Source organism: Saccostrea cucullata, unplaced genomic scaffold (genome assembly GCF_032062105.1).
Source record: "Saccostrea cucullata isolate Sc308-1 unplaced genomic scaffold, CSIRO_AGI_Scuc_v1 ctg74, whole genome shotgun sequence".
NCBI classification, from domain to species: Eukaryota; Metazoa; Mollusca; class Bivalvia; order Ostreida; family Ostreidae; genus Saccostrea; species Saccostrea cuccullata.
In genome coordinates, this window is record NW_026934212.1 from 1,034,945 (window position 1) to 1,045,000 (window position 10,056).

The window sequence follows — 10,056 nt, forward strand, 5'->3', positions numbered from 1 at the left end:
ATGGTTATCAAAAGCAAAATATATAACAATTTATAAATGATTTCAATATGGAATATCAGAAGCAAAAAAGCAAACACTCTTTAATATTCAAACTTTATTAGTTTATTTACGATATAAATATAATGAGCCTTCCATGTGTTTATTTTAGAAAAATGAGATTGAGATTAATTTATGTACATTTTTTTTGATATACCAGTTCAAAGGAAAAATACAATTCTGTTATCCATTAACATTAGAACAAAATGGAACAAAATGGAAAATTTTAAAGCTTAGGACTTTTTTTTAAAAAAAAATGTCAATCGTAGATAAAATAGAACATATTACAGAGGCATTGGTGATAATGAAATATGCTGTTCTTTAACATGCACAGTTGGCGAAACTTTGTTTCCGTTTATTCCTCAAATGAATCAGATTCGTTTGAATCTCTGTGCTGTGCTGTCTTTGGTCTTTTTGCTGCAATTTTTCTCTTCTCGAGCACTGCTTCCCTTCTAATCTTTGCTTTCTCTAGTTTCTCCATTAATTCCTTGTCCTTTGTTTCTAAAATATCGTAGAAAATATTGGCAATGTTTTGTACGAAGGCACAAAACTTTGTATGTTTGTGAAAACAAAATACACACACACAGAGAGAGAGAGAGAGAGAGAGAGACTAACCTTTCCACTTATAATCTTCTTGCACTATTCTAGAGGATGTACCGGTAACCTTGATAGGAGGAAGTTTGGCTGGAAGAGCAGCCTTAAATTCAAGGTTGAAAGCCATTCCATCTTTCTTCTTTACAACATCAGAGATCTCGTTTCCTTCAGCGGGGTTAGAGTGCATCCTCTCTACTTCTACAGATGAAGCGCTGAACATTAGCCATGGGAGAGGCTTGTTCTGAATAGAATCTTCCAGTACTTCGTTTTTGAGCTCTTTTTCTATTTTTTTTGTATGCTTCTTCTTCTTCGTCGGACATAATACCAACTTTGTTACTCCGCTTTCTCATACAGCTATGTAGAATACCCATTCTTACAACTAACGTAACAAAGCTGTAGCTAGGTCTACTGTAACGTCACACCTACTGTGGCGTCAATTCATTGTGACGTCATCATGACGTTCGTGAAACTGGAATTTTATCATCAGGGGTAGGAACATCGATCCATAGCACGTGGTTGTGCTATAAATTTGGAAATTGGGATAAGAGAAGTTTCTTTTCTTTTCTTTTTTCTTTTAAATTTTAAAATAATATTTTTTTTTTTTTACTGATATAAGTCATACAAAAATCATGAAAAGATTTTTTAAAAATATATAGAAATTGAGATTTCTTCTACTAGTATATTATTTAGTTATGTCTTTATTTCTTAAAATTATTTATTACTTGTTTATGTTTTCATTTATTTTATATTATTTATCTTGTTCTGGCCATTTTTAATCATATATTAAGTTAGTGTTTAAAGTTATTTTAAAATAGAGCTAGCTGAAATATCAATTATAACACGACTGATGATAAAATTTCTGTTTTCTTTCGATCAAAAACAACGTTTTTTCGGGGGCTAATTTAAAAACTTAGGATGAAATTGAGTTAGATTTATCTAGTTATTTAAAATTGTCCTTTTCTGTCAATATATTCAGGTTATGTGACTAACACTCTTTTGCTTTCTTTGTAAAAAGGGAGAATGAAATTACGATGAAAGCAAATGACTAAATTAGCTTTTTGAAACTCTAGCTTGTAAAAAAGGAAAGACAAAAATCAACACAGACGACAAATGAATGAAACTGTATCTATTTGATTTTTTAAAGAAAAAAAGGTTTTTAAAAAATGCTGAATTGTAGTAATTGTAGTAAGAAAAACCTTTTTTGCAATTTAAAAAGGAAAAAACTTTCCCATTTGTACGTTTTAATATATCTGTATATTGGTTTCTTGTTTTGTCATACAGTTTGAATGGATTCATCAAGTTAGAATAGAAGTTTCTCCTCCAATGAATATATTAATCCATGATAATTTGAAAATTCTGTATTTTTTTTAATATAAACTTTTGCTTATTTTATTGTATAAGAATTAATAATGGGGTTCTGCCAAAAGATTCAGTCTTTTGTTCCAAGAGAAACAATTGTTCTATCTTTGTAAATATCTGTAATTCTGCAAGAGGGCTTCAGTTGTTAGGACCAGTCCTGTTTATTACATTGCTCAGTTAACAAATGGTATTGATCTTAATACCAATATTGTATTTTGAGTGGGGGTCGGACGAATCAAGCACGAATTTTGCTGCAATGGTATTCAATATATAGGTTTGAATTGCTACTCCAAGTCCGATTGCTATAGAAGTAAAAAAATGATAAATAAAAACATCTCTCATTGATCGTGTCGTATATTATCACCGTGTACAAAAGGTGACTGTTTTAGAATTTATTTTGCGAACACCTGCTCCCGACATTGCTCGTATCTAAGATAATCCTGACACTTTCTCCTAGTCGAGGTGGCCATATTTTACGTGGTCTTCATGATAAACTTCAAATCGCCAGGTAATAGCGAAAAGAACATTGATAACAATTGTTTTACATACTTATTTGAATTTTATTCATCAATTTAAGTTTCCGTTTGGATGTTAAGGCACGTTTTCGGCCTGATTCGTTAAGGTGTAAGTGCCATTAGAGCACGATCATATAACACAGTAGCTCCGTATCGTCAACTCACAGGTGTTCAACAGGGCCACGCACACACTTCGATGCGTAACTAGGATTTTTAAAACTATTAATTTGATTAATTTTGTATTTATTGCACGTCCGTACAGATAAAGGAAGAGGTGATTGTAAACTGAGATACAGGTATCAAAAAGGAGGGAAAGCAGAAAAAGGTGGTTATCCGCGCGCGATAAGTGACGATTTTACGGTAGCGATGAATGCGGAGCTAACCATAAATAACAAGACAATTACGAATATCTGATGAACTGCACTATCGAAGTGTACGACAGGGGGTCAGGGCCTCATTTAGGGTCAATTTAGGGCCCTTGGTTTGAAAAACATATTGGTTTGAAAATTATTTTTTAACGAGAAACCGTTTTTAGAAATTAACAGCTCGAAGTTGATACATTGTCAAGTGAAGTAATAAGAAAAAATTGGCGAATAAAGGGTTAAGGAATCGTTTGAACGTCTGAAGTGAAAAAAAAGCTATGAATACAAGTACATTGTACTCCCTTTGAAAAAAAAATCGCAGACGTTACAGTCTGAGAGGTAATATCGCTTAATATTTCTGTGAAGAAGGCATTAGACGCCATTTTCCAAATGGTCAATCTTCTTGATTGATATTTGTTTGTTCTATTGGCTATTTTTGTCATGAATTTTGTTTTATTTGCTTGTCTTTCTCACTGGACTTTCGTCCCGAGCGATTTGTGAGAAGAATCTGCGATATTCAATACCTTTCATGCACGAAATCTCGTAAACGGCGCGAGAACCAAAGACACACAATGACAAAGTAGCGTAAAATAGATGAAAATGTATCAATCAGCGGCGAGGGTCCCGACATATCTGTTCAAAATGATAAGTTGGAACCATTAATGCAATTAATGAAATGAGAACAAGTGTAAAGGTCGCCAGATTTGGGATGGGGGATCCTAATTCAATCAGATGAATTAGAGAGGCAACGAAGTGCAATCTCAAGGCCCCTAATAAGAAAAACGAACATCTCAACAATCTATACAAGCACTTAGGTTCCCTCAATTAGGAACTGACCGGAGAAAAAGCACTTACTAAATGACTTCCTCTCAAATGATCTTTCTATCCGACATAAATTGATGTCTCTGAATCTAAATATTATTGGAGCAGCACCAATAGCCATTAGGAAAACTCGCTGCTTTAACATGTTTGAGCAACGGTATTCAATAAGTTCTGTAAACAACGGAAGCCAACTTGCTGGCGAGCCAGATCGCTGAAGACATTGCGTTTGTAAAGTGATGATGGCAGCTTTCATTTTTGCATTTACTTTGGAGTTTGTCATAGAAGTTGATCGTTTTTTGCACAAGTATTGCCAGTTCGAACGGCGACGTACTTTTTCTCATCTGTTATTATGCCTGTTAAAAATTTCTAACGACAAATGTACACAAAAATATGAAATATAGATAAAATTGATTAGGGTAATTGCAGGTGAACTACTCATCTTATTCAATACAGTAAAACTTCGTTATCTCGACGAGGAAACATCGAGATATCCGGGTAAAATGCATGATTAAGTCTTTCAAAAAAGTGAGACAACCAAATCACTTCCAACATATCGATGATATTCCAGATATCAGTGTTTGAGATACTGAAGTTCAACTGTATCTGCAATGCCATGAGTATGTATAGCAATCTAGCAATATATTGCAGTCTTAATATCTCAAAATTCTCAGATGTTTTTTTCGGTACCATTGGGTCTGAGATAATTAGGTTTAAGTGTATATAAACCTCTGTGGTGATAACCTGCCAGAAGGTTCTTGCATGAAAAACCCAAAGATGTATCACTGTAGTTATACAATACTCAATACAGTGATAGATCATCTTGACAAATTTATCTAGAATATTACACACATTTTGCAAGAAGATGAGGAAAGTCGAAAGGAAATGCATGTAATGCCATTCACTGATTAATAAGGTTATAGAATAACTTTTAAACTAAAGTTTGAATTAATCAGTATGTAAAATTAAGAAAAAATGAGATTGTACCAAATTCCAAAGCTTCAGAGGCACCTGGTTTCATTATTTTCTTTTACAGCATTATTATCTTTTATGCCATACCTTTTTTTGAAGGGGGGGGGGGTTCTAGATGCATGTGGCTATTCAACAGCATTGTAAATTGGTATAAAGTTTCTCTCAAGTACAATTCATTTTTTTAAAAAAACATATTGATTGAGAATCAAATCAAAAGCAATATCTTGTCTAAGCATAAATTATACACCAAAGAAAATTAAAACTTTTATTATATTTATTTTCAAGTATATTTTGCAACATATATGTACAACAATATACAATGAAAAGACGTTCATGTACAAATGACTAAATAAACGTTAAATGTGATGATATGTCAGAGTAGTCTGCCCCTGCATTCTGAGGACCCACAGTAACAATAGAGAACCTTTCCTGGCACACTGCCAACTTCGTAATTATAGTCCCAGGTCAACTCTGTCCCAGCTCGTACATACCTAATTAATGGGCACAAAAAATATGCATGTGTTGTCAATAGCAAAATATGGAGGACAGGAGAATACAAATACAAAGACTTTTACACATTTACTAGTGTATATACATTTATTGGTAATATCAGAAATACTTACTGCAGAGTGAAAAATGCAACCCATGGAAACCGGAGATCATGCGTATCCACAAACACATTTTGTACAAAGACATTGGGGTTACAACTATGCTGAAAAGGGATATATTAAAATAAAATATACAAACTGTAATGCAAAAAAGAAATCAATCAAATCTCTGCATGTTTAATTTTAGGTACATATGAACTAGCTGTGGTCAAATTTATTCACAGATAACAGAACAGCTGACAAATGGTAGTAAAACTTACATTAAGATATCGGCCAATATTTCCCTGAGATTTAGCATCCATGATGTAGCAGGCTTGTCCATCCTGATAATAATGTCTAGTTGCTCTGTGCACAGGCTCTTCATCTAAAACAATTTAATTCTGAGGTATTATCAAAACATGTTAACCAATTTTAACATTTTAACAACACAGAACTTTTCATTGAAATTCCTACTGGTAGTACAGATAAATTCAATTTTGTCAAAATCAACCCTGTTGCTTAAAATGATTAAAACATCTTCCTGTAAAATTGTACAATGTAAATTTTAACAAGAGGCCCATGGGCCTTATAGGTCACCTGAGCATTATGCAACAACTTTCCAGTGATTGAATTTGATTCATGTTTTAAGCCAGATGCTATGCATTCACAATTTTGAAAGAGGCACCATTGATCATCATAACAATACACTTAGCAGTTGTTTAGTTTGTTTACTTAATACCCATATGCAGGGTAAGGGAACAAAAAATGCATTTCAACTAATCAGTAATATTCAGCAATAATCATTAGTGCCCCTACCACACATGAACCCCTGACCCTTAGGTCTTGATATTTGATTAATACCAAGGAGCAGATTTCAAACCATTCATTCATTTTCAGTATATAAGTACAGCCCCCCCCCCTTCTATGGTACCCCTGACCCTGGGGCCTTGAAATTCACAATTCTGGAAGATATGGGCCCTTGTCCAGCATAACTATATAGGTAGTTCATCTGCTTAATACCCTGAAGCAGAGAAGAAAATTTTCAAAGATTTAATGTATTTTCACTATATAATCAATAGAGCCCTGCCCTAACACCAGAACCCCTGACCCTGGGGCCATAAAATTCACAATTTTGGTAGAGGCACTCTTGCTCATCATAACTATGCACTTAGTTAGTTTATTTAATACCCAGGAGCAGAGAAGAAGATTTTCAAAGAATTCATGTATTTTCACTATATAATCAATAGAGCCCCGCCCTAACACTAGAACCCCTGACCCTGGGGCCAAACAAATTCACAATTTTGGTAGAGGCACTCTTGCTCATCATAACTATGCACTTAGTTAGTTTATTTAATACCCAGGAGCAGAGAAGAAGATTTTCAGAGAATTCATGTATTTTCACTATATAATCTATAGAGCCCTGCCCTAACACTAGAACCCCTGACCCTGGGGCCATAAAATTCACAATTTTGGTAGAGGCACTCTTGCTCATCATAACTATGTACTTAGTTGGTTTATTTAATACCCAGGAGCAGAGAAGAAGATTTTCAAAGAATTCATGTATTTTCACTATATAATCAATAGAGCCCCACCCTAACACCAGAACCCCTGACCCTGGGGCCATAAAATTCACAATTTTGGTAGAGGCACTCTTGCTCATCATAACTATGCAGTCAGTTAGTTTATTTAATACCCAGGAGCAGAGAAGAAGATTTTCAAAGAATTCATGTATTTTCACTATATAATCAATAGAGCCCCGTCCTAACACCAGAACCCCTGACCCTGGGGCCATAAAATTCACAATTTTGGTAGTGGCACTCTTGCTCATCACAACTATGTGCTTAGTTGGTTCATTTAATACCCAGGAGCAGAGAAGAAGATTTTCAAAGAAATAATGCATTTTCACTACCTACTTATTTAGCCCCGCCCTAACACTAGAACCCCTGACCCCAGGGCCATGAATTTCACAATTTTGGTAGAGGACTCATTGCTGATTACAATCATGCAAACAGTTTGACTGCTTGATGTCCAGGAGTAAAGAAGAAGATTTTTAAAGATTGCATTAATTTTAGTGGTTTTGGCCCCACCCCTCAGGCCCCAGGGGGGCAGGGATCATGAAATTCACAATTTTTGTTCCCCTTCACCCATAGATGCTATAGGCCAAATTTGATTGAAATTGGTTCAGTGGTTGCAGAGAAGAAGCTGAAAATGTTCAAATGTTAACGCACGACGACGGACGAAAACAGATAGCAATAGGTCATCTGAGTTTACTCAGGTGACCTAATAAAAAGGTTGAAGATTTAAATCAGCCTTGTCATTTGACAAGACGCGAGTCTGTGTTTGTATTTTTTTAATAAGGCAAAGCAATAATACTCTGCCTCAGGATACAAAGGCACAGAACCACCTCCTAGTTTTCATTACAAAAAAGATATGAATTTTACTGCACACTTACCAATTCCTTCGTCTCTTTGTCCTTCAGCTGCGAGTTTGCGTTTAGGATCAGGCAAGTTCTTAAAACGTGAGGTAGTGCTTCTACGAGCTAGAAAGAATTGGAATTTAATTTAACATCAAATTTTTGAGATGTAGAAGTTACTGAAAAAAATCTTAGTCCAGATAAAAAAAGTTTGGATTTGAATGCAATAATTACCTGTGAATGCTTGAGTTACATGTGGTTGGTTCTGATCGACTACTGAAAAAAAAAATTATAGCTTCATTTAAAGGAAATCAATGAGCTCAATTTCTTTGGATTCTAAAAAATACAAAATTATTCAACTTTTACTGTTCCTTAGTATTTAATTTAAAGACAAGAAGTTTCAGACCTTTTTTTTCTGGGGCGGGCTCGTTTTTCGGAGGTTTCTGAGTGGGAGTGTCTCCATCTAGATCAGGAAGTGAGTCCGTGTCCACAGAATCATTGCACACTGACTTCTCCATCTTTGTTGCCTGAATCTGCTCTTCGTCATCATCCTCATCATCATTAATTAGGATGACCTCGTTATTCAAGAGAGAATTGTTCCCTGAAGAGGGGGCTCCAAGCTTGACCGACCTTAGGAAAAAATATTTAATTCAAACCAAAGTGCTATATAGAGTTTGGGAAATTTAAAAATAAGAATGAATTTGTTTTGATAAAGATATAACATGAAAATTTAAATTCTAATGCAATTGTTTTGTAAAACACATTTTGATTGGCTAATGCACTGATGTTTGAAGCAGTAAAACAAGCATTACATGTAACAAGAGTAAAAGCTTTCCATTGTGACGTCGTAATAGAGCGACGCAAAAACACAATGCTCCATGACGTAATATAACGAAACTTAACAAAAAAAGACCTAAACAACAAACAAAATGTATGGATTGCATTAGAATGGGAATAACTAATCTTCTAATTTAGTATTTGCGATCATTAATGCCGATTTAACGGTTGCAAATATCCATTTTACCGGTAAAACTCAGTTTGCGACCGTCAAATCAGCATTAACGGTCGCAAATACCAAATTAGAAGATAGTTGTTCCCTAATTTCACTATTTTATTTTCACCTTTTAATTTCAATTAGCAGTTTTATTTTATTTTTAAATTTTATTGGGAAATAAGTTTTTCACAATGGTAAAACTTATTTTGCGACCGTTAAATCAGCATTAATGGTCATAAATACCAGAATAAGAAGATAGTTTTCCCTAGTTATGATTACCATTCCTCTTGATCTGTGGACCTGGACGAGTCACGCCTGAGAACCAGTTTACATGGCTCTTTCCTGGTTCCCTCTTTAGTTTCTGTACTTCCTCCCTGTTTTCTGGTCCTTGTTCTGTTAAACAGGAATTCTAACTTAGGCAAATTTTTAGATTTGGTGCCCCTACTCTCAACTCTAATAGTTTTTCATGTGGTTCTGATTACACAAACAATATTTCGTAAATAAAATTTGAAACATTTTAAAAAAATTATCACCATTAAGAAACTATGCATAAAACTGCTTTACGTATGAAAAGATCATTTTAATTAATGCAAAACCAAATTTTATTTTGTGTATACATTCATATATTCCAAACACTGTTAAACTGCAAATGCACTTCTTCGAAAATCTCTTTACATAATCTCTTATCTTGTCAGAACATTACCCAACATCTTTTGCAAAGCTTTCATGCAACAAGAGCAAAGAACAGGAGGCCCATAGGCCTAACTGCTCATCTGAGTCATCTTGGTCCCACTGGGGGTTTTTTTCATGAAAAATTTTGACCAATATTTTGGCCCCAATCTAGCCTTGTGGGGCATGATTTAAAATGACACAACAAGGAGATGGTTCTATATAAATAAAGCCTCGCTGTTCTATAGAAGGTTTTTCAATTTTTTTTTCTTTTCCTGTATACAAATATGTATTATGTACATGTGAAATTTTATCATAAATCTTAACCTTACGTAGTTTAAATCAAAATAAGCCCAAACCATATCAATGTAATTTCAGCTACTCTATTTTAATTCCTTACATATTCACATATAATTCTTCACCCTAACCCCTGGGAGCCACTGTTTAAATTTATATCCTCAAAACCAGATGATGTTCGCAAGTATATGTATTCCTCATATATTCTCATATCATTTTTCTCCTTACCCCTTAAAGTTTTAATTGACACTATCTTGTGTTTCTTAATTCTTAATGATCTCCTATCCAAGGGGGTAAGGCTATTCATTTGAAAAAAAAAACAATCACATCACCAAAGTATAATTTGTTCCATGTTTGCTTAAAATTGGGCCAAGGGTCCTGGAGAAAAACAAGAGAAAGTTGAAAAAATGATAACAAACAAATTTTAATCAGAGAGGCT

The 10,056-nt window shown here is 34.3% G+C and overlaps 2 protein-coding genes across 8 annotated transcripts in view; both read right to left on the minus strand.

Annotated features, from left to right (window-relative positions):
* Positions 1 to 288: 288 nt before the first annotated feature.
* LOC134240203 (uncharacterized) lies at positions 289 to 1,041 on the minus strand. The gene is made up of 2 exons (XM_062722305.1): positions 652 to 1,041; positions 289 to 537 (listed from the first exon to the last, which is right to left on the minus strand). Exons 1-2 carry the CDS (start codon positions 848 to 850, stop codon positions 392 to 394), a joined length of 345 nt encoding a protein of 114 aa, XP_062578289.1. The 5' UTR covers positions 851 to 1,041; the 3' UTR covers positions 289 to 391.
* A 3,872-nt stretch (positions 1,042 to 4,913) lies between these two features.
* LOC134240172 (histone-lysine N-methyltransferase SETDB1-like) overlaps positions 4,914 to 10,056 on the minus strand; it is a 24,823-nt gene continuing 19,680 nt past the window's right edge. For 6 of the 7 annotated variants that reach the window (XM_062722282.1, XM_062722280.1, XM_062722281.1 and 3 more), the window contains 7 exons: positions 8,931 to 9,044; positions 8,064 to 8,287; positions 7,892 to 7,933; positions 7,697 to 7,783; positions 5,526 to 5,629; positions 5,281 to 5,369; positions 4,914 to 5,148 (listed from right to left, as the gene is read on the minus strand). In XM_062722282.1, coding sequence (XP_062578266.1) covers positions 5,031 to 5,148; positions 5,281 to 5,369; positions 5,526 to 5,629; positions 7,697 to 7,783; positions 7,892 to 7,933; positions 8,064 to 8,287; positions 8,931 to 9,044 — 778 coding nt within the window. In that variant the 3' untranslated portion in view covers positions 4,914 to 5,030. The remainder of the gene's footprint in view (positions 5,149 to 5,280; positions 5,370 to 5,525; positions 5,630 to 7,696; positions 7,784 to 7,891; positions 7,934 to 8,063; positions 8,288 to 8,930; positions 9,045 to 10,056) is intronic. The other variant, XM_062722278.1, reaches the window with a different exon arrangement.

Bases quoted from the DNA above. Each gene is read 5' to 3' on its own strand.
- LOC134240203 (XM_062722305.1), bottom strand. From the start codon at position 850: ATGTTCAGCGCTTCATCTGTAGAAGTAGAGAGGATGCACTCTAACCCC. The intron at 538-651 runs GTTAGTCTCTCT...ACGATATTTTAG, and splicing joins AGAAGATTATAAGTGGAAAG to AAACAAAGGACAAGGAATTA.